At 39.4% G+C, this 24,164-nt stretch overlaps 1 protein-coding gene across 3 annotated transcripts in view; it reads right to left on the reverse strand.

The window, feature by feature from the left end:
* The window catches only part of Klhl7 (kelch like family member 7), a 57,433-nt gene that overhangs the window by 8,473 nt on the left and 24,796 nt on the right, over nucleotides 1-24,164 (reverse strand). For all 3 annotated transcript variants that reach the window (XM_060373989.1, XM_060373990.1, XM_060373991.1), the window contains 4 exons: nucleotides 23,874-24,049; nucleotides 20,489-20,663; nucleotides 16,702-16,844; nucleotides 1,389-1,629 (listed from right to left, as the gene is read on the reverse strand). In XM_060373989.1, coding sequence (XP_060229972.1) covers nucleotides 1,389-1,629; nucleotides 16,702-16,844; nucleotides 20,489-20,663; nucleotides 23,874-24,049 — 735 coding nt within the window. The remainder of the gene's footprint in view (nucleotides 1-1,388; nucleotides 1,630-16,701; nucleotides 16,845-20,488; nucleotides 20,664-23,873; nucleotides 24,050-24,164) is intronic.

The following is a 24,164-nucleotide window of genomic DNA, read 5'->3' on the forward strand; positions in this document are numbered from 1 at the left end:
GAGGCATTATTTCAGACTCAAGTTATTCTTAGTTCGGTAAGAGCCACAGGAGTTCAGAGCACAGAGTATAGATGCAGAAAATAACAGTAACTGCATTCACTAAAGACCGTTTGCTGAAAGAGCGTTTCCCAAGCAGTGAGGTCTGAGATGTGAGGAGAAGGCAGGGCCTGATCATTCTCACCCAGAACAGTACCAGGCCATGGAGCTCTCAACACACCAGGGAGTGGTGGGAAAACACGTCAGAACCCTAGTCATATTGCTTCGAGTTCTGTAACTGGCTCTTGAATTAAGATTCTGGCAAGCTCACAGGTAAGTGAGCTAAACTGGCATGTATTTATTTCACTCTTTTACATGTAAGTGAAGATCTAGGATATGATTTTCACACATTAAGAGAATTGGAGCCTGGGCATGGTGGAGCATGCCTGTAATCCTAGCACACCAGGAGGCGAGGCAGGTGGAAATCTGTGAGTTCAAGGCCAGCCTTGTCTACAAAGCAAGTTTAGGACAGCCAAGCTACACAGAGAAACCCTGTCTCAAAAAATGAGATAGAGAGAGAGAGAGAGAGAGAGAGAGCGAGCGAGAGAGAGCGAGAGCAGTTCTACCAGGAGAATTTTACAGAGAGAGGTTGAATAAGAAAACAATCTAGACACAGGTGAAGACAGAATGAGCCAAAGAATGAGAGGAGCCAGAAGATTAGAACAGATTGCTGGAATTAGTTTGAAGTCAAGCACAGCAATTTAGAGGCAGAGAGAAAAGCCACTGAATAAGTAAGCTGGGAGAGAAGTTTGAGCCAGAACAGCTGAGTTGAACTAGCCAGCTCAGAGCTCAGAAGAAACAAGAAAGGGTGCATTATTAAGCAGTAAGTCTCAGAAGCTGAAAACGCTGCCTGGAGGCTAGAAGCTTCCAGGACTAGGCCTAGGTTAGCACACTGAAGCAGTAAGTCCTCAAGACAATGACAACAGGCAAATAAAAGTTACTTTTACAAGAAAGATGGCATCACAGTCTGTTTCTTTTTTAAATTGTGTGTCTGTGGGTGGGTATGTGACTATCATGCAGGTGCCCAAAGGCCTTTCAGAGCTGGAGTTACTGGTGGTTGTTAGCCCATGTAATGTGGCTACTGGCAAGTGAACTCAGGTCCTCTGGAGCCGCAATATGTGCTTTTAATCACTGAGCCATCTCTCTAGCTCCAGAATGTTGGCACTCTTATCAATTAATAATTTGAACGATTAAGGTGAGCTTACAAGGAAACAGGCTCTAAAATGTTAACAGACCTGTACTTAAATTACCAAAGTATCTGGACGAATATCCTCCATTTTTGAGAAATATGAATGCCAAGATACTTGGGTTAAAATAATTTCTGTTAAACAAAAATTTCCACAGGGTCTTACCTACTTCTGAACCTCCAGATGTATAAATTTTGCCTTCTGCAGCACAGGCAGCAAGGCTGTCTCGAGGTGTCGGAGGGCCCAGTTTGGAATACCAGCTATCCTTCACAACATTGTAGCAATCCATTCGCTTTATGGGGAAGAGCTGAGAACCTCCCAAAATGTATACTACATTGTCCCAAAACACACACGCTGCATCTCTTCGTTTTTCAAAGGGGCAGCGGATGTCTGTCCAGCTGTAATCCTGAAACAAGACAGAGGAGGAAACACTCAGAAACAGAAAGCAGAAACAACAAGGCACAGATAAAGATGTTGTAGAGAGCATGGGTGTTTGTTTACTACACTGCACATGTAAAATGTTTGACGCAAGTTTAAACGGAGTGACTTCTTCGTGTTGGCTAGCGGAGGTGGGAAGGACATGACTGATGTGCTGTGGCTTTGAAACAAACATATCTGGATAGATTACTACTACCCTGTCTTCTAGTCTGTCATTGATCTCGAAGACCATAATTCTCAAATAAGTAGAATCATTATTTTTAGAAGTACTTGTTTTAATTCTTTTTAATTGTGGATGTGTCTATATATGGGCGCGTGTATGCACGCGCAGACTCTAAGTGATATGTGCTTCCAGTAGCCGTTTTCTCCATCAGTTTTGTCCCAATCAGTTCCTTAAAGTCCTATCACAGTGTCCATGTGCTTCCTATGTGCTTTTTTTTTTTTTTTTTTTCTAGACAGGGTTTCTCTGTGTAGCCCCGACTGTCCTGGAACTCAGGCTGTCCTTGAACTCAGAGGCTCGCTTGCCTCTGTTTCCCTGAGTGCTGGGATTAAAGAAATGTGCAAAAGATGCCTTTTGTTCTTTCTGTTTTGTTTTGTTTTTTTTGTATGTGCTTTTCCTACTTTATTATCACTCCAATTATATTGGTTAATCAGCCTGAAACTTGTTAATTATGTATAAAACAAACTTACCCACCAATTTGTAGACTTCGGCTCTGAACAGTAATTGTTGTATGGAAATTTAACTTACACCCCAAGTTTCATGATTTCAGAACAATGATGGAATGGATATCAAACAAAAGAGACAGGAAAAACAAAAGTGGGAGAAGCTACCATGTCACTTAGGTACGATGAGTAACTGTAACCTTAGGACAGCCTTAGGAGGGCAAGCATGTACCCCAAAACTACTGTAATGTTACTTTTATTTTTTAAGTGGAAGGAAATTGAAGGTGATGCCCTGAATAAAATTTTGTGCCATTTTGACTCTAGAGTCTCAATTTCACTGCAATAAAGTCTTACTGGAAGATGGCAACATGTTCCCATGTGGACTGTCTACATGTGCTTTCATTCCGCTGGCGTCTGCAACAGAAACCATACCTCAACACCGACAGTATCCACTGTTTGTCTCTTTCCCAGCCCTTTTCCTGGTCCAGGTAACTAACTGATCTCTAGCCAATATTCAACCCTTTCCTATCGAGTGATAGCTTTACAGGTTGTTTTCTTTTTCCTTTCAGGCATAGTAAGTGTAGAAAACAGTGGGTTTCACTGTGCCACTTTCACACATGCCTATAAAGTTCTTAATTATGCTCAGGTCCTCCATTATTTTTTCTTTTTTCCCCATGTCCTTTGGGACCTTCTCTGGTCTAATTTCTTGTCACTAAAGAGTTTACATATGAGAAAACACACAATAAATGCCCAAACCTGGTTTATCATTAGGTTTTGTGGCATCTAAGGACGCTTCTCTCCACCTGCCATGTATATGGGGCGTGTCCCTAAAGGAACAGCATACTGACGCTCTGTTCCCGCTGCTGGATCAGCCCGGGCTCCAAACAATTCCCAATCTCACTGATAAAGCACTGTGTGAATGTTACTGTTGAGGTGCCTATAAGAATATCAAATTGATATTTATATCTTGTCAGCATCTGCTGTGTCAATTGTTCATTAGATTAGAATATATCCTTAGAACAGAAGGGCTGATCTCCTAGAAAGGAAAAGTGTATCTGCAGGGACTTTTTACTCTTAATGATCAACCCTTAATGTTTGTTTGGGTTTTTTTTTTTAATAAGGAAAACAAAGCATTAATTACTTAGGACTTCATCTTTAAATCAGGATCTTTGGTTGGCAAACATAACTACAGGATAAATATCACATCATTTTGAAGCTTTAGTCTTATCCAATCGACACTGAAAGCCTAAGGATACTTTTACTTTTTCATTTGAGAAAAACTGTATTCTAAAGAAAACAGTAATTATCATACAGTCTACAAGGAGTAGTTCTTTAAAGGTGATCTAAATGATTCTCATACATTGTATAAATCCAATGAGCAGAGAAATACAACTTAATAAACTACATAACTCAATCTCAGGTCTTGCCACTCTTCACATAATTTACTGAAAGCTATGTGGGAAATTCTCTGTAAGTTTAAAAGATATCAATAAGTACCCTTCTATGAGTTTCAATTAAATCTAGGATGAAACCACTGGCCACTTGTTCTTTTAAATGATCTCCAACACCTGCTATTCTTCAAATTAAAAATAACTGCCCTAGGGCTGGGGAGATTGGCTTAGTGGATGCTGGGTGGCTCACAGCAGCTATGACTCAGCTCCAGGTGATAGCTATTCTTGGTTGTCAACTTGACTACATTTGGAACTATAAGCCCAGGTTGCTGGACAGACCTATGAGGAATTTTTCTTAATAATTTGAAGTGGGAAGACCCACTTTTAATCCAGATCTTATGAGTCTGGAAGATCTACCTTTCATCTGGCCACAGCTTCTGTGGATGCCTACGTGAATGCCATGGAATAAGGATACTTGCTCTCTTTGCCTGCTTGCTCTTGCTGGCTAGTCCATCCCATTACTGGCTGATGAACCTAGTGCTTCAGGATTCCAGTGTATATTGTTAAGACCAGCTAAGATATTCAGCCTCACAGACTTAACAGTTACTGGATTCTTGGACCTTCCATTGTTAAACAGCCACTGTTGGAGTACCTGGACTAGAGATTCTAAGCCATTCTAATAAATCCCCTTTAAAAAATATGTGTCATGTGGCATAAATATTTATTTATATTTCAATTTATTTATTTATTTGCTTGTTTATTTATATATCAGCTCCTCTAGAGGTGCAATTCTCAACCTGTGGACCAAGATCCCTTTGGGGAGGGTTGAATGACCCTTTCATGGGGGTCGCCTAACACCACTGGAAAACACAGGTATTTACATTACAATTCATAACAGTAGCAAAATCACAGTTATGAAGTAGCAATGAAAATACTTTTATGGTTGGGGTCACCACAACTTAGGGAACTGTGCATTAAAAGGTTGCAGCATTAGGAAGGTTGAGAACAATTGCTCTAGGAAATGCTGAACAAAATACAGACTTTGGTACCAGGACTGGGGCAACACTAATATAGTATCAGACACCTTTTGATCACCATGGACAACTAGACTCGTGAACCCTAACTCCCACAAAGACACATGCTCATACTCCTAACCATAAATAAATCTTAACATGTGTCTTCACGTCTTGCTACATTCCAAATTTAAGAATGAAAATGACTTTAAAGGTAGCAAAATAATTCAGAGGGTATAAATGACCTAAGTTCAATCCTAGAGACCTATAATTTATGCAGTTTCTCAAGAAACATCCAATTTTTCTTTGTTTTGAATCAAGATCTTGCTGTATTTTTGAGTCGCACTCAAACTCTTGGTCTCATGGCGTTCTCTGCCTCAGCCCCCTGAGCAAAGGGACTGCTGGCACTGTTGGAGGTTGGTCTAATGACAACTACTGGCCCTCAAGATCTTGTTACTGCCCTCCGGGCACACCCATCCTTGTTGGTATAAATCTGCCTAAAACATTATACCTGATTGGTTCATAAAATGGCCTATACCTGGGCAGAGCAGAATTGGGTAGGTGTGGCTAAGCTTCCCGGGCTTGGAGAAGACAGAGAAAATTACAGGAGACAGACGGACAGGAAGAGAGGAAGGAGGAAGATGCCATGAGGGGTTAGCCTGAAGAAACCATGTAGGCCAAGAGAAAGGAGTCCAATAATGGCATGAAAAGGCCCAGATGAAGAATACAAGCAAGTACCATGGGATTATGGGTGAAAGGTAGTCCGGTTGGGAGATTAAGGTGGATGGCATTGGATGGGGGCTGGGAGATGGATGGTGGGGATATTGAAACAGTGTAAGTGAAATATCTGCCAGGCCCAAGGCAAACAAGGCAATCATAAATCTAACAGGTGTCTGTGTCTTGTTACTTGTGATAGTGGGTTAAACTACACTGCCATGATAATCTCAGGGCTAATAATAAACATTATATAGCCCAACACTCATATTTTTTATTTACTACAAAAAGGCACATACCACCATATTTGATGACAGTTAATTTTAAACTCAGTTGTTTTTGTGCATGTCAGATACTATGTTTAAAAACTATTAACTACATAGTATTGTAATGGTTACCATTTTTAGGACAGTAACTGAAATGTCCTCTGTAAGCGTTTCTACTACAAATGCAAAAATACTCCTTTCAGCCTTACAATTCAGCCTATTTAAGAAAAAAAAAAACTGTTTGGATTTCCTTGGCTACGCTTGTGTATATAAATGGTGAGTGGGGAGAGGTGATCTTTGTTTTATTAAAATACATACAGCATCTCTGGGAAGCCTACCTAATTCTCATAATCTTGCACCCCCACTGAGAAAGTGATCTGATGTCCACTTTTGAAAAATGGAAATAATATAGTTGAAGAAAGACAGTTTGGACTTGTCAGCTCGTAAGTATGAAATTTGGGCAGACCTTAGCAAAGGAACCAGCTTACGCTGTGCAGGGGAAGAGAGAGTTATTTACAGTTCTCTGAAAGTCAGAGAACATGTGGCTTTCAATAAAATGGACAAAGGCACTAAAGTCACACTTCGGGAAGTAACCATAGGCTCCAAAAAAGAGACAAGGAATTATTATCTTAAAATACACTTTAATTCAGTAAAGTTTTATTGACTATTTAATTGCAAAGTTAGGTGCTTAGTTGCTGGGAAGAAAATTGGAAAATTAGAAAGGGTATGAACAGCAGGGTATAAGTTTTCACACACCACCCATGCATATATACACACTGAAGAATGACATCCTGTCTTCCTTGGTCCTAGTCAGCCCTTCTTGCCATAGACTATGCTTATTCAAGAGCAAGCCTCCTTTCCTTCGGTAGGCTTCAGTGACTCCCTTTCTGAATACTGACCATTATGGAGTCCAGCTGGAGAACTGTGCCCTCCATTCCACATCCACAGTGGAGGCTGCTTGTGTCGAGGAATTGTGACTGTTTTTCTTTAAATGCTTCAGGCAAAAAGATGACTGTGCCATTTCCATTCAAAGAGGGGTAGCATTACTAAGTGAATTCTGAAAACATATGGTGTCCCAAATAACTGAAACACTATAAAGATTTAAATAATTATGGCAAACACAATCCAAACCCAGGTCCTTACTACAGCATTATCTTTTAATTACCCCGAATGCAGCTGGCACCTTCCCACCTGGCTCCTGGTTTTGCGGTTGATCATACCATTGAGAATCTGGGGATCTGTGACCAGTTAGCAAAAGGTACTAAGGATTAGAGACCAGGTCTTCCTATACTTTGAAAAACAGAACTTAAATACATTCAGCTCTTTGGCTAAAACATTTCTTCTCTAAAATATCTGTCCTAAATAGAAAACTGAATACCATGTAAAGAAGGCACATATAAAGGTGTTCATTGAAGGGCAGAGAAAAATTGATATAGGACACATATGAAAAAGACAAAAAATGAGAAAGACAGGCATTAAATAAATTATGGTTTATGCTTATAAAAGCAGCCTTCTAAAACATATTTTTACTGGCATCAAATTAGTCCTAAGATAATACTGAGTAAAAAAGTTTCATAAACTATGACACTGATAGAAATACATGTAAATGTAAGGAATGGAACGATGTTCACTGTTCATTTATAAAATTTATCATTCTGTCTCTGCATGTGTGTGGAGGTCGGAGACTTGGCAGGGCTTGATTCTCTCCTTCCACTATGTGGGTTCCAAGGATGGTGCTCAGGTCATCAGGCTTTGTCTCAGGCAGGTTTACCAGCTGAGCCATCCTTCTAGATCTAGTAGGGTGTATTAATTGTATGACATATTTTTCTTTCACTTTCTTTTTCTTTCTTTTCTGTTTTTTTGTTTTGTTTTTGTTTTTGACAGGGTCTTTCTATAAAGCCCTGGTTCTCTCTTGAAATTATGAGGACCAGGCTGGCCTGGAACTCCCAGAGATCCATCTGCCTCTGCCTATCCTAAGTGATGGGATTAAAGGCATGTACCACCACACCTGGCCTAATGGTATATTATTAAAGTTTTTTCCTCCTCCTTTCAAGTATTGCTATTCCAACTGAGGCTTTATACATAACAAATAAGTAATCTTATCAATGAGCTATACTCCAAGCCCAGGAAAAAATTTAAACCTGTTTTTCAATAGTAGTACTGTAACTAACTAAAAAAAGACTTCTGCAGTCCATCAAATGAGAAATATGACTATAGTATAGCAAGCTGCGAGATTAAATTAGGCTTAATAATAAATAATATACAAAGAATACTTCTCAGCTGTTAATAGTTAAAATTAGTGGAGTTAGAAATGAGGACAGAAACAAAAAGGATTACGAAAAAGCATTTCTTCTTTACAGTTTTATGAAGTCATCAAATCCTTTTCTCTCTACTCAAACCTAAACTGAGAAATTTAAGTATGTAATAAAAAGTCACTACCAAAGTCAAACATGACCAAGATACTATGATTAAAAAAAAAAAAAGCAATTTTTTTCTGTTTCAGTTTGGTTTTTGGTGTTTGGTTTTTCAAGACAGGTTTCTCTGTGTAGCCCTGGCTGTCCTAGAACTCTCCCTATAGGCCAGATTGGCCTCTAACCCTGAGATCCTCCTGCTTCTGTCTCCCGAGTACTGGGATTAAAGGATGCATACACACCCCTAGCTAGCAATTGCCCTTTGAGCATAAAATTAGTATTTATGAAGAATCCCTGCACCATCACCCCAAAGCGAGCAATTGCCCTTTGAGAATAAAACACACATTAGTGAAGAATCCCTGTGTTAGCATTTTGCCAGGTTATCTTCAATAGCTTTGCATTTAACTAAGAGTGTGTGTGTGTGTGTGTGTGTGTGTGTGTGTGTGTGTGCGCGCGCGCGCGCACTCGCGTACATGTGTGAGTGTGCACATGCTGGGGATTAAACCTAGGGTCTTGGGTATGCTAGGTAAGAATTCCAGCATTAGGTCATATCTCTGTTCCAGCTTTGCCCTTAAATGAACCGTGAGATGTAATTTTTAGTCTTGGCATAGCAAGGCACACTACACTTTACATGGCTGCCTGAAATGTCAGAATGTGGTCATACAGTCATTTAATAAAATGTTCTCAACAATGAAACAAACATCTCTTTGTGGTCAGAAGTGGAAAAAAAAAGAATGAAAAAGAAAAAAAAGAGAGAAAATAACATATATGGCTAAGATTCGGATGGCAGAGAGAGCAAGGAAGATAACATGTTAAGAGTTCAGGAAAGTTTGGCTCCCGAGAACCTGACCCTCTCCTGGCCTCCCCACGCACTGACTGTGCAGAGCCCTCCCCACTCTCACACATAAGTGACCGAGGAGTGATGGTCCCCAACGCAAGCACTAGAGATCCAGATTCAGAAAGAGCTCTGTGACTTTTAAATCTTTAAAAAGCTAAATACAGAAAAATCATAAGACCCAAGACTAGTCAGAAGAAACTGAGAAGTGAATGGTGATCAGAGTCAGAGGAGGAAAATATAAACAAATCCTTGGATTTAAGTCCTTTACTTTGGCCCAGAAAGTTTAGAAGGGCTAGGACTTGCTTAAGGTATATATAGATTTGAAAAGTTTTCTCTAAAAACAGCTGTTTTCCCTTAAAAAAACAAAAACAAAACAAGACAAACAAACAAAAAAGAAGACCCAGAAACTAGGTCTCAGAGAAGAAAAATGACTAAGACCTGGTGCTTCTGTTTTTCCACTCATTTGCAATTTATTAGGTGCCATTCAGTTAAAAAATTTTTGCTTTTTTTAATGAACAATGCTGGTAATTTGTCAAACCCAAAGGAGGATCCCTGCTCAGTACTCAACATATTTGTCTTTTTCTCATCATTCAAACTCAGCCATTAAATCTTCTCTAACAACCTCCATGATGCTTCCGTAGACATCCTGGTCAAAAATCCAAAAGAGGAAGCCTGTCGTTTTCATGCCACCATTCTATGTGACACACTGGGACACTGGATTGATTCCATTCAGCTAACCTGACTTCTGCCTCTGTGCTCTCTTTTGGCTTCCTACTTCTACAAAGATTTCATATACTCTGAATTTGAGAAGAGGACCATATTATACGCATATTTTACATTTCCCTGCCAGTACCAACCTATAAATTTCAAACTCTAGATGAACTGTGATACTGGTAATGCGTGATAAGCATTATTTCTTTAATCTATGTTTTAACAAACAGCTAGTCATAAAATATGCTGTTGCTTATACAAATTTAGGAAAATTAAACATTCCCCTTAAATGCCAATTTTTTCGTTTTCTTCTTTCTCCTCTTTCTTCTTTTATTTCCCCCTCAACCCCTGAGGTAGAGTCTCACTATACAGTTTTGGTTGTTCTAGAACTCATTGTCTAGACCAGGCTGGCCTCAAACTCAAAAAGATCTGCCTGCCTCTGCCTTCCAAATGTTGGGATTAAAGGTGTGAGCCACTATGCATGGTTATAGGATTACCAATTTTCAAAGAAAATATTTCTGGAATGGCAGATTCATCTAAGCCACCATATGCCCATCCATTATTGCAGGTAGCCAAGAGACTTAACAGGCCACATGGTATAGTAAATGGTTGGAGCATGTCTTCTCTCTAGATTCGTGTCCATGTATCTATTAACCTCCAGCCACTTCCAGATGGCTACAGCCCCACAGGGTACCACCACACAGATCCCATTCTTATTTTTCTTCCGTTCTTCCCACTTACAGCTTTTATTATATACCTGAAGCTGTTTGGACTTCCTCCAAACCTTTGCATGATCTGTCAATCTACTATAATTAATGCTGGCTGTGACAGACAATGAATTTGGTATCCTAGTTTGTCAACCTGACATAGCCTTGAGGGATGACTACTCAGATCAGATTGGGCTTTTCTATGAAGAACTGTCATCATTGTTAATTGATGTAAGAGGGCTGGCCCAGATCAGTGTGGGTGTCACCATTCCCTGGGCAGGGGATCCTAAGCTGAATACAGAGCTGGAGTACAAGCCAGCAAGCAATTTTCTTCCATGTTTCTACTTCAAGTTCTTGCTTGAGTGCCTGCCCTGACTTCTCTCAATGGGAGACTAACCTGTAAGCAGAAATAAACTCCTTCCTTTCCTAAACTGTTTTGTGTCTTACCGCAGCAGCAGAAGGAAACACAACATCGGGGTTAGTCACCTTTTCACAGCAAAGTTTCTTAAAGCTCAGTGACAACACAAAGCAACACATCTCTGAAAGTGAGAGTTTTAGGAACAGAGCAAGGTGGAGTGGAGGAGATGAGGTAAAGTCTATGAGGCTATAAAGAGACAGAGGAGGGCTGGCAAGGTGGCTCAGCTGGTTAAGGTGCTGTTGCCAAGTTTAATGACCCGAGTTTAATCCCTGGGTAAAGTAACATGATGAGTTTATGTGCGCTCATGCTGGAACACACATAATGGAAAGATAGAACTGAACCCCACAAGCTTTTCTCTGCTCTCCACATATACATCACAGCATGTTCATGTTCCCTACCCACACCTCACAAAATAAACATGAAAAGGTAAAAACTAATATTCCTAATTTGATAAGGCCTTGAAGGAAGGCAGAACATTCAATGGAGAATCTGTTCAGTGTGTTCCTGTCTTCTCTACATGAACATCTTCATGCTGACAGCTGAGGAAGCTCAGAGGTGCCCATGATGGTTCATTCCTGTCACTTTCCAGCAATGTCATCTGATGGGGTTCACAGCCAGAGTCCATTCTAGTTGCACAGCTGCCTGCATGTGGAGTGTTTTGCTCTTACAGGTGCTTCTGGCCGTTCAGCAGTGCTTATGCTTTCACCACAGTGAAATGACTCTTCATACTCTGCGGGTGGCAAAACTACTGGCAAGCTCTTATACAAGTCAGTTTCTCCTTCCTGTCTGTCTGTCTGTCTGTCTGTCTCTTGTTTTTGAGACATAATTTCTCTTGGCTGGCATGAAACTCTGAGACCCACCTGCCTTTGCCTCTGTCTCTGGAGTGCTGGGATTAAAGACAAGTACCACCAGGCCCAGCTCAAAATTCTCAGTTTTAAAAAGGCTATGCTGCATTCCTTTAAGGTCTACTCTTTAGCTTTTATACATGTTCTTGAAAAACCACATGCAATATATAACTGTCAGTTTCTACTTTCACCACAGGGTAGAACAGTCTTCTCCTTAGTAAACCTTGCTTGAGAAAGAAGGTGGTTATATTGTACTGTGCGAGAAAAGTAGTGTGATAATTTTTAGTAAACAGCATTTCTAATGAGAAAATGTGCTCTGAATTGAAGATAAATCTTTTTTCAGGGGGATGAGGACAAGTTTATGTTTACACTCTCTTATAAAATCAAGTAATAAAATTCCCTGTGAAATATCATTAAACGTTGTATTTGTTCATTCTTTCTCACACATTGGAGTCTTCAATCAGAACAGAGCACATATTAACCTCAAAGATATACTTGGCTTGAGTGAGAAAATGAACCAAGAGTTTGTAATTCAGCACTTGGGAGACTGAAGCAGCAGGATCAAGGAGTTCACAGTCAGTCTGGTCTACACAAGATAGGAGAGGGGAGAGCCCAGAACAAACCTTTGAATCCCAAAGACAGATATATAGTTTTCTGCCTTTGTAATTTATGAGCTCAGATCCTCTGCTCAGTTTACCACTTGTTTGCTTTCCTGCTAGAGAATACACTAAGTCTGGTTTTCTCTGTGGCATAGTCTTCCTTTCCTTCAGCACATGGAAGTGGTAAGTGAAGATCTTTACAGAGTTTAAGCCCTTAGCCCATCCTTTCATTAGGGGTCCAAATAAAAACTGGCCAATTAATTAAACTTTTATTTAGGCATCAGTACCATACTATATTACCATGCTAAAATTGAGCACACAAGCAGAAACAGAATATTAAATACAATTCTTTCAGCAATTACTTAGCACTTGAAAGCTAAAAAATAGGTACAAGATGGGAAAATGGAGGGTTTTTTGTTTTGTTTTACAAATTTTATCATCTTTTTATTATCAATTAATATAAAAATTTGTCTTCTGACACTAGTAATAGCCAACGAGTATCATTGGCTTATAGGGGAACTGATGGAAAAGAAACAGTGCTTAAAAATTGTCCTCTTTGAAGGAGATCAGTTCAGTGACCATCTCTTTTGGCTACTACAGGATCCACACAAATGATTCCCGTTAATGAGTGAAAACCATTTTAATATTTCTGAACATGTTAAGTTAAAGAATTTTAAAGCAAAGCAGCTCCTCTTTGTTACTTCTTATTAAGCAGTCTATTTATTACTTGACTAATGATATATTGCTGACTTGGGGCATCCCAAATAATAGTTTGTAATTAAATCACCTTCTCTATTTAATATTAAAATAATTAGGACTAATCAATTTATATACTAAAATGTTTTAACAATAACAACTGGCCAAAATTTTTCAAGATGGGTTTTTACAGCAAAACAAAACAAAATAAACCAGAAGCTAGCTCTTCTAGGAAAGAACAATACATACTATAAACAGATTCTAACAGTGCTTAATTTCAGAGAATAAGAGATAACAGATGGAATGACAATTTTGAAACTCAGTAGGTAATTCCTCCATTATTTAAATTTTTAACATTGGAAGTCTAAAGATTTGTGGTTGGGGAAAAAAAGCAATTAAGATTGTCATTTTAAAGAACAAAGCAAAGCATTAAGTGAGAATTCTGGTTACACTCTCAGCACCAGGGCAGTGTAGAATAGTCATCTCTTCTCAACTGTCTGATAACAATAATGATAATAATAAACCCACCAAGAAAAGCATTATAGTTACAGGCTAAAGGTCAAAGTGCTCCTTGCCTCCCAAGTAAATTCAAGATTCTTCTGGCCCATCATAAACACCAGAATAGTAATTAATTAGTTAATTATCTTATTAGTTTATTGGCTTTTAATGTCTTCTACCAAATTTTGATTTTAAAAAACCTCTCTAAATAGATACCACAGGTAGGTTTTAAGGGTGGAACTTTGATTAACACTTGAAAGATGTAGTTTAAACTGCTATGACTTCATTTTATGCTTAGGAGGGGTGTTAACTTTCCTTTCTTCACTCAAAAGTATCCTGAAAGTTTAAAAAACACATTCTCACTTAAACTTCAACACGTTTATCCTGACTTGGTGTGAAACAGGAGTAGAGTATGGCAGCCTTTTAAAGACAAGGGAATTGTGTTTGCTGGCTTGTACTATACGGGCGCCAATTCTCATATCGCCGGTGAGCCATCTGTCTTCTGATGGGGAAGAAGTTGAATGTAAATCTGTATTTTGAGGTCGGAGGGATATCTCAAAAGTAATTTCTGGGTAAGAACAACTCCCTCACCACCACCAAAAAAAAAAAGAAACAACTAACAAATATCATGGCAAATGTGATCCTTTTTCCAGGAGGAGTTTTTTTTATCTGGCAGCACATCACTTACTTCTTGTGTTATGGCATTAAATTTTCCCAGGAAAAGCTGTTGGAGATCTTCTCTACAAAACAGAGGAGGAACCATCAACAATGGTAACTCCATTGACCACTGGATCAGCATCAGGTATAGTCTTCCTAACTGGACCAGACGGATACACGCTCTACATCTGGCATGTAACTAACATGCTGTCTAAGGCTATCTACCCATCAGAGGGATTTCTTGTCAACTGCCAGAGAAAATGTCATGACTTGACCTCAAGATTCTCTTGACTCTAACTCCAATCCATAATACAAACTGCAGGAAAGCTGGACCACAGGCAATGTTGCTGATGCTCATGAAGCTGAACAATTCTGGAGACCAAGAGAGGATGGATTCTTCAATGTCTTGGTGAAGACAAAAGACACTAGCTAAGAATACAGTATTTGTTACTTTAATGGCCCTACTTGTCCAGTCTCCATGGCTCTAGAGTAGAGGTTGGGAAATAATGGCCCCCAAAGCAAATACACTCCATCATTTGTTGTTGGAAATAAAAATTTTTTTAAAGATTTATTTATTATGTATACAGTGTTGTGTCTGCATGTACATCTGCCGACCAGAAGAGGACACCAGATCTCATTATGGATGGTTGTGAGTCACCATGTGGTTACTGGGAATTGAACTCAGGACCTTTGGAAGAGCAGCCCTAAGCTGCTCTTAACCCCTAAGCCATCTCTCTAAGCAAAAAATAAAATTTTAAGGAATAAAATTATGCCCATTTGTTTATATACTGTTTAGGATTATTTCTCTTCTATAGCAACATAACACAGCAGCAGAGAAAATAACAATCTACAAAGATGAAACTAACTTTTTCTTGTCTTTTTTATAGAAGCCTGCCAAGCCCCTGGTCTACAGTATGTTGGTATATGCAGGACAGTTTACTACCCCGGCTCCTCGTACACGTTACAGATAGGTCTTATCTAGTTGTTTCTTTTAAACTCCAGAACAGGAGAGAGCCCTCTAATAAAAGGAACAAGTTGTGGTAGTATGGCCCAGCAGCTCAGGTCACCCTGTGATTCTGGGGCAATAGATGCTTCCTTCAGGAATGTCTCAATATGGTCAGAGTGCACACCCACAATTTTGGAACAAACTAAAACCAACTATCTTTAAGTAGGTACCGGCCTTCAGAGTATCTAGTTCCTTGTCCGCCAGTTTGTCCCACCAGCAAATGTCTGACACAAGGTAAGCAACCTTATCATCAACCCATACCCAATATCTGCATGATCTAACAACAAGAGTAAAATGGCACCAAACAATTATGTTGTATATAAATACAAGATTGGATTCATGGAGCTTTCTACTGCTTTTTCCATCAACTAGGACCATTGCCTCCACGGAGGTATTCCCCATAAGCTCATAGACTTCAAAGACTTAGCCAATACTGTATGGGTAAGGCAGTATAGTCCATCTGGAAATTGTCCAAAAATTATTATTATTATTGTTATTATTTTGGTGGTTACTTTTGTATGCATGATCACAGTACTACTGAAAGACTGCCTAAGCCAGTAGTCATAAGTTACAGTTCTCTAAGGCTAATAGGCTAGCTGGTGCTGACATAACAGCAATAGTGACCAATTCTAAATCCTGACTTGTTACCATAATCTAAGGGAACCATTTAGTTACTCAATAGCACTGGGACAAATCCACTCATGAAGAGAAAGTGCTTGCCTTCACAGGAATTGATACTTAATACAGGTTTGAACTGTCCATTTCTGTCTTGACATCTCCATACTTTAATACCTTGTGTGTCAACACTGTATTACAGGGATGTCTTAAAGAACATATTTTACATAGAAAAAAGTGTAACATAAGTACTCTAGTGTCAATAGGATGCTTTGGTCTCAAATACTAACCATCAATTTTTTAAAGGGTTTATAAAATAAAGATATCATGTTATGCTTGGATTCAGCATGAATTGTGGACACCATCTTGCAAGTTTTGGGTATTATCTTTTAGAACTTTGGTACTTGCTCCGCCCCAGCAATGCATGCAGTATCAGAAAAATATGGTATTTTCCCCACACCATACCTCCTACACAGGACTAACACACAAGGCTGTAACTAACCATCTCCATATTTTTAAAAACTGTATCCCTAAACCTATAACTCTCTTCCAGTTAGCATGAAATGTCCTGGAGGGCAGAGGAAAAGTGTTCTTTGTTTCTAGATTGTTGGATAAAGGCATTTATCTTTGTTTCTTTGTAACTACATTTTCCCAAATTGTCTAGCATGACAATGTAGAATTACTCAAGAAAGAAAACACATTTAGCCTAAGAAGCTCATTTTCACTGAAGATAATCATCTAATGAAAGCAAGGACATTAGACTGAGTGCATGGACTTGCAAATAAAGATTGAACTTTGTTTTTTTCTGTAGTGTTTATCCTTTTAAAGTATTGCAGAGCAGTTATATGGGCCATATGAAATCTAATTTTTAATTTCCTTACCCTGTAAAACAACAATAACTAGGCAATCAATTACTACTTACTACATGGGGTATGTTAGTGTCTATCTGTGCTCAGTCCCTTCAAAATTAAGATTGGAATAAACTCAGTTACCTTTGGGTTAAAGTATCTACAGGATTGTGGCTGGGAGCCTCCAAACAGGGCTATGCGGTAATCATGTTTCTTCCTTCTAGGCCGCGTGCCACCTGCCAGTTCTTCTCGGTCCTCAGGAGACAGCAGATGGTACCGCATTCCACCTGTGCGAAAATACACGGTGACTCTTCAAGAGTTTCAGGTACTAAGTCAATGCTTTCAAAAGGAAAGCAGCCCTCCCCCATCCCCACCCCGCTTCCTTTCCCCTCTAGTGTTCTAGGATGAAAGTGGAAGGAGGAAGGGTAAATGTCAAAGAATCCTCATCTTAATCAACTTATGATCTTCAAGAAGCAGTATTACTAAGACTGTGTAACCCAATGGATTATCTGGTTCCTCCAGAGTACTTGTCAAAAATAATAATTACTGAAATCTGTATCTCTCCCCACCTCTTATTTTTGGCCTTTTGTTTTTCGAGACAGAGTTTCTCTGTGTAGCCTTACCTGACACTTTGTAGACCAAGCTGGCCTTGAACTCAGAGATCCGCCTGCCTCTGCCTTCCTGAGTCCTGGAATTACAGGCATGTACCACCACACCTGGCTGAAATCCAGTGATTTTAAGCTTTTTTTTTTTTTTTTTTTATGAAATACGATTCACTGAATAAGCCCGGAAGTTGTCCTTTAACTAGTAAGCCTCTTGACTCAGTTCCTTAATACTGAGATTGCAAATGTGTGCCAGTATCATCAGCTTTCTGTTTTAACTGCACATTAGAATCACATAAGAAAAGTCCCAGGACAAGAAATGTACATCAAGCACAGCCTAGAAGGCAAGCAGTCAGTCCATGTTGGAATAGGCAGAAGGAAAACACTGAAAGGGGTATTTTAAAGAAATAAAAGGGGCCATCTTACCAAAAGCAATCTACAGATTCAATGCAATCCCCATCAAAATAACAACACAGTTCTTTACAGACCTACACTAAACTTTATACGGAAAAACAAAACAAAACAGCAGAATAGCTCAAACAATCCTATACAATAAAAGAACTTCTGGAGCCATCCCCATCCCTGACTTACAACAGTAATAGAAACTGCATGGTACTGGCATAGAAATAGATTGGTTGATCAGTGGAATTGACTTGAAGATCCAGAAGTAAACCCACACACCTATGGTCACCTGAGTTTTGACAAAAGAGCCAAAACAATCTGCTGGAAAAAAGACAGCATCTTCAACAAATGGTGCTGGTCTAACTGGATGTCTACATGTAGAAAAATGCAAACAGATCCATATTTATCTCCCTGCACAAAACTCAAATCCAAGTGGATCAAAGATCTCAGTATAACACCAGATACACTAAATCTATTTGAAAAGAAATAGGAAAGAGCCTCATACTCATTGGCACAGGAGACAACTTCCAAAACAGAACACCAACAACTCAGGCTCTAGGATTAACAATTAGTAAATGGGACCTCTTGAAATGAAAAAGCTTCTGTAAGGCAAAGGACACTGTCAATAAAAGAAAACGACAGTCTACAGATGGGGAAAGGATATTCACCAATTCTACATTTGACAAAGGGCTAATATCCAAAATACATAATGAACTCAAGAAATCAAACACTAATTAAAAAAACAATTAAAAAGTGGGGCACAGAACTAAACAGAGAATTTTCAACAGAGGAATCTCAAATGGGTGAGGAACACTTAAAGAAATGTTCAGCTTCCTTAGTCATCAGGGAAATGCAAATCAAAATGACCCTGAGATTTTACCTCATACCCATCAGAATGGCTAAGATCAAAATCTCAAGCCACAGCATATTGCTGGTGAGAATGCACATTGCCACATTGCCAGTGGGAGTGCAAACTTGTACAACCACTTTGGAAATCAATCTGGTGCTTTCTCAGAAAATTGGGAATAGCTTTACCTCAAGATCCAGCTATTCCTCTCCTGGGTATATATCCAAAAGACACTCTGCCATACAACAAGGACACTTGCTCAACTATGTTCAGAGCAGCTTTATTCATAATAGCCAGAATCTGGAAACAACCTAAATGTCCCTTATCCAAAGAATGGATTAAAAAAAAAACAACTGTGGTGCATTTACACAATGGAATACTATTCAGCTATTAAAAACAAAGATATCATGAAATTTGCAGACAAATGGATGGAACTAGAAAAGATCATCCTGAGTGAGATAATCCAGACCCAGAAAGATACACACAGTATGGATTCACTTACAAGTGGATTTTAGTCATAAAGTACAAGATAACCATTCTTCCATCCACAGACCCAAAGAAGATAAGTAACAGAGGATCCAAGGGAGAATGCATAAATATCACTCAGAAGGGGAAACAGAATAGCTAGAGGTAGAGGCTGAAGAGAGGGAACAAGGTAGGAGAAGGGGCACAGAGAGTTAAGAGGATGGAGATCAGACCAGGGGAGAGAGAGGGTGAGAGGGCAGAGGTCTGCAGAGAACAGAGAAACTGATGGTGGGTGGAGCCATCTCTCTGACAAGCTGGAGACCTAAGTCAGGGAAGGCTCCTGGAAGAATATGAGGGGGACTCAAGCAGAAACTCCCTGTAGCAGAGGCCATGGAGACCGAAGAGGACACCCTTAACTAGACTGGTCTCTTAGTAAAGGGAAGAGAATAGCAACCCACCCACAAAAACTTCGACCCAAAATTTACCCTGCCTACAAGATGTACAGGGATAAAGACAGAGCAGAGCTTGAAGGAATGCCCAGCTGATGCCTGACCCAACCAAAGACCACTCTCTTGGAGAGTGCCAAAACCAGACACTATGAATGATACTCTGCTAAGCTTGCAGACAGGAGCCTGACAGAGTTGTCCTCTGAGAGGCTCCACACAGCAGCACCTCAAAACAGATGCTGAGACTCAGAGCCAAGCATTAGACGATGCAGAGGGAATCTTGTGGAAAAGTGGGAGGAAAAAGAAAAGGACATGAAGGTGACAGGAGTCCACAAGAAGACCAACAAAGTCGTCTACCCAGGGCCCAGAGGGGCTTCCTGAGACTGTAGCATCAACCAAGACCATGCACGAACTGGACCTAGGACCCCCTACAAAGATGTAGCAAATAGGCAGCTTAAGCTTCATGTGGGTCCTCTAGTAAGGGAAATGGGGACTGCATTGGAATGGACTCATTTGCCAGCTTTCTGATCACTTCCTCCTGGTGGGACTGCCTTGCCAGGCCACAGGGGAAGAGGAAATGCTCAGTCTTGGTGCAACTTGATGAGCTCAGGTGGATGGGAAAGGGAGCTCCCCTTTTCTGAAGAAAAAGGAAGGGGGAAAGGAAAAGAAGAGAGGGTAGGACTGAGGAGGAAGGAGGGATGGGGCTACAAGGATGTAAAGTGAATAAAAACTAAAAAAAGAAATAAAAGCAATGGGTTAATTGCACAATTTTATGTAAAAGTGGCATTTTGTAAAAGTATATAGGGCTTCTAGGCTAGTAAAAAATATGAAGGAAATGAGCATATTATTAGCTCCAGGCAAATAAAGAAAACTTACTTAAGAAAAAGAAGTGTCAAGATGGGAAACTACTTGGTTAAATAAAAAGGATACACTATAAACAAAGTACATGAAAGATATTGTGTACAAATTTAAAAAAATCTTCACTTTCTTTCACTATAAAATAAGGACTGAGGCTAATCCTTTTCACGGGACTGAGAACCCTAAGGGATTAGCATGCTAAGAAGACAAAGTTTTTCCCTGACTAGTGAGTATGAGCCACTGGAACAGGTTTTTAGTCCATAGAAAATTGCTATGTAGTGCATATATAAATGGGTATGAATGCAACTTACTTATCACCATTTTAAGGCATTCAGGATTATCTTGAATAAGTGGTTCAGCTTGTACTGTTTTACTTAGGAAATTCTTTGATATAAGAGGAAACCTGACTTTAGCAAGGATATCAACCATAAATGGCTGGCGATTAGGCTCATCATATTTCAACCATCTCACTGCAGCATCATACACCTAAAGGGGAAAAGAGAACAGGAACGTTCTGAGATAGCAGCAACATACCAAACACCCATTTTCACGCTCGCACTGAAAAGGGAACAATTATTTATTCTCAGGATTTTGTCTAAATACTTATTTGCATTTCTCAACACCTCAAACACTTTACACACTGCTTTAGCGAGCCTTATAGGGAGTATGTTTGCTGTACCTAACTACTAACAAATACAGTGGTGGGAAAGATGATAAAATTGTGATTTAGGGAAAAAAAGGATTTATGGGATTGAAGAGATAGTTTAGCTGTTAAGAACATGTACTACTCTTCCAGAGGGCCTGATTTTCTTTCCTAGCACCCATGCCAGGCAAGTCACAATGGTCTCTAATTCCAGCTCCAGGGCATCCAAAGCCTCTGACGTCTAAGGGCACATGCACACAAGTGCATGCACACACACACACACTAAAAAATAATAAAATAAAATTCTTAGAAAAGATTTTTTATGGCTATCTACACATGAGTCTCCATGTGTTGGTGGGTACCTGAAGAGGCCTTAAGAAGTTATCATAGTCCTTGCAGCTGGAATTACACACAGTTGTGACCCATTCATATGGCTGCTGGGAACCGAACTCAGGTCCTTGTAAAGCCTCAGTGCTCTAATCACTGAGCTATCTCTCCAGTCCCAAAATTTGTGTGGGTGTTTTAATACAACCCTAGCTTCCTTTTCAGAAGCAGACACATGATACTGAAAGAAGTCTTCTGGCCAGTGATAGTTCCAACATATGCTCAAGACACGATTTCCCAAGAAATTTCCATTCCAGGAGACATGAAAGTTATTGATCTTAACTTTGTATTTCTACACTGTGAACCAACACACTTACCTGTTTCTAGAAAATTTGAGATATACAAAATTTTATACTTAGTATAGGATATTTATAAGAATTACTTTCCAAAGTAATACTGTAGCATTCATTTAACTAGACTGAACAAGTCCAAGTTCATTAATATAATTTAGTTTATAAATCATTAAACAGCATGAACAACTTATTTCAGATACATACTCATTAAATGTAAGTTTGAGCTAGTTATATTGTGGGAACTGGAATTTTAAAGAGAGGCTTTTTATTTTATAACAGGTTTAGACTGCTTTTGGTCTTCTTAGATTTAAATTTAGTAGTCTCTGCACTCAGTCACTGTAGTATGAAATATCTGTCATAATAATGAGTTAATTCTACTATAGTAATACCACAGGAGTTTTGTATTTCTTTATTGTTTATCTAGCATTATTTTCCTCCCATTATTCCATAAAGGAAACCACCTTAAGTCAGTAAGTCATTTAAGGATTGTTTTTTTTTTGTTGTTGTTGTTGTTGTTTTTTTTTGGTTTTTTAGAGTTTGGCAGCTTCTCAGGCTTTCCTTTTTTTCTGACAGTCTTAACATCCTGCTCATCCTTAGCTTGGTCACATCTTCTAAGTTCCCATCGACATGTACGGTAATATAAGTTCTGAATCCCGGTCAGGTAAACTGTCTTCAATTTCAGCTTGTTTGATGTCTTGTGTATTAACCTCAGGCTATGTTTTTGGGGAGGGTGACCACAGTGATCGTCTCAGGGTTGCTACTGTTATGATAAAACACCATGACTAAAAGCCACTTGGGAGAAAAGTTTAACTCCATCTCTTAGTTCACACTCATCACTGAGGGAAGTCAGGGCAGGAACCTGGAATCAGGAATTGAAACAGATACCATGGGGTACTCCGCTTGTTGGCTTGGTTTGCCTTCTATTTGTACCAGGATTACCTGCCCAGGAGTTACACTGTCCACAGTGTGCTGGACCTTCCCAAATTAATCATTATTTAAGAAAATGTCCCACTGACTTACCTACTGACCAGTCTTATGAAGATATTTTTCTCAAATAAGATTCCCTCTTTCATGGGGATGGCGAGATGGCTCAGTGGTGAAGAGCACTGTCTGCTCTCCCAGAGGTCCCGAGTTCAATTCCCAGCAACCACATGGTGCCACTGGAATCTGATGCCCTCTATTGCCATGTATGTGTACATGCAGATACAGTACTCATATGCATAAAATAAATGAATAAACCCTAAAAAACAATTCTCTTTCCAGATCTGTCTACTTTTGTGTCATATTGACAAACCCCAGCCAGAACAGCAACTATTTGCTATTTTATCACTCCATACGGCATCACTGATGCCCACCAGCAGGCAATATCTGTCAGTTTTTCCAGTACAAGTCACTTACTTCACCTGCATACCAGCCAGTTAATTTTGATGAGAGAACTGACGTTTCTAGCTCTGTTTTGGTTCTTTGGAGACAGGGTCATATATTACATTCTAACTGGTTCCAACATCTTGGGCTCAAGTAATTCTTCTTTAGCCTCCTAAGTTACTGAACTTTAGCCACACCGACATATGAAACTGAGCTTTCTTTTTATCTGATCAAATTCTCCAATTGGAAAATCTATGTTATGAAAAACATAGAGCAAAAGAACATGGGTTAGTGATTTTTTTTTTTTTTAAGAAAAGTAGCCACTCAAAACATGGGGTCTTATAGCAGTACATTTATTTCCTATTGCAGCTGTAACAAATTACTACAAATTTAGTGGCCCAAACAGAGAAAGATGTGGGGCTAAACAAATAAAGACTGAGTGAGTCTAACTATTAAAGTTATACAACCTGCTCCTAACTACCTTTGACAATTTACACACGTAACACTTAAGCTGATGTTCTAGAGAACAGAGTGTAAATCAAGGCATGCTGGGCTAATGTCAGGTGCCCGAAGGGCTACCTCAAGGCTCCAGAGAACCTTACCATTTCAAGCCTCCTATGACCCATCTGCACTTTGGACCTACCCCATCTCCAAAGCAGCAGCGACTGGTCAATCTTTTGCACATTTGAGGACCCTTATGATTATATTGGACCTGCTCAGCCTCAGCTTGGTCACATCTTCTAAGTTCCCATCGACATGTACGGTAATACAAGTTCAGGAAATCTTTTGGAGGAGGCCAACATCTCACCCAATAGTCTGTTCTCTACTAAGCGGTTCTTTCAAATAGTCTTAGCTTTTCCAATGTAAATGGCTTTGTGATAATGTATTTATTACAAGGCATGTATTCTCTCCTAATTCAAGACTTTCTGTTGTTGTTTATTAAGACATCAGGAATATGGAATTGATAGAGAATTTCTAACCAGGAAATATCTAAGAAGACAATATGGTCACCTGATCCTCTGCTCTCACAGTCAGAGTGTCCTGGCTGAGAAGCTGTGTTACTCGTTTGACATCAAGTTGTAGAAATTCATCAGTTTTGTACACTTCAGTGAAATGCTGATGAATAAAGTCATCTGCTGTTGCTTTCAGTTCAGGACAGTCCAGACACTCTGCAAGCACACTTATACCTAAACACAGAAAAAAGAAAAGAAACGAAACGAAACAAAACAGACATTGGTTTTAGAAAAGAACAAAGCGCTGGAACCTGAAACTATGTGCCGGAAAACCTCAAATTTAAGGCCA

The sequence above is a fragment of the Meriones unguiculatus genome, chromosome 21 (genome assembly GCF_030254825.1).
Source record: "Meriones unguiculatus strain TT.TT164.6M chromosome 21, Bangor_MerUng_6.1, whole genome shotgun sequence".
Lineage (NCBI taxonomy): Eukaryota > Metazoa > Chordata > Mammalia > Rodentia > Muridae > Meriones > Meriones unguiculatus.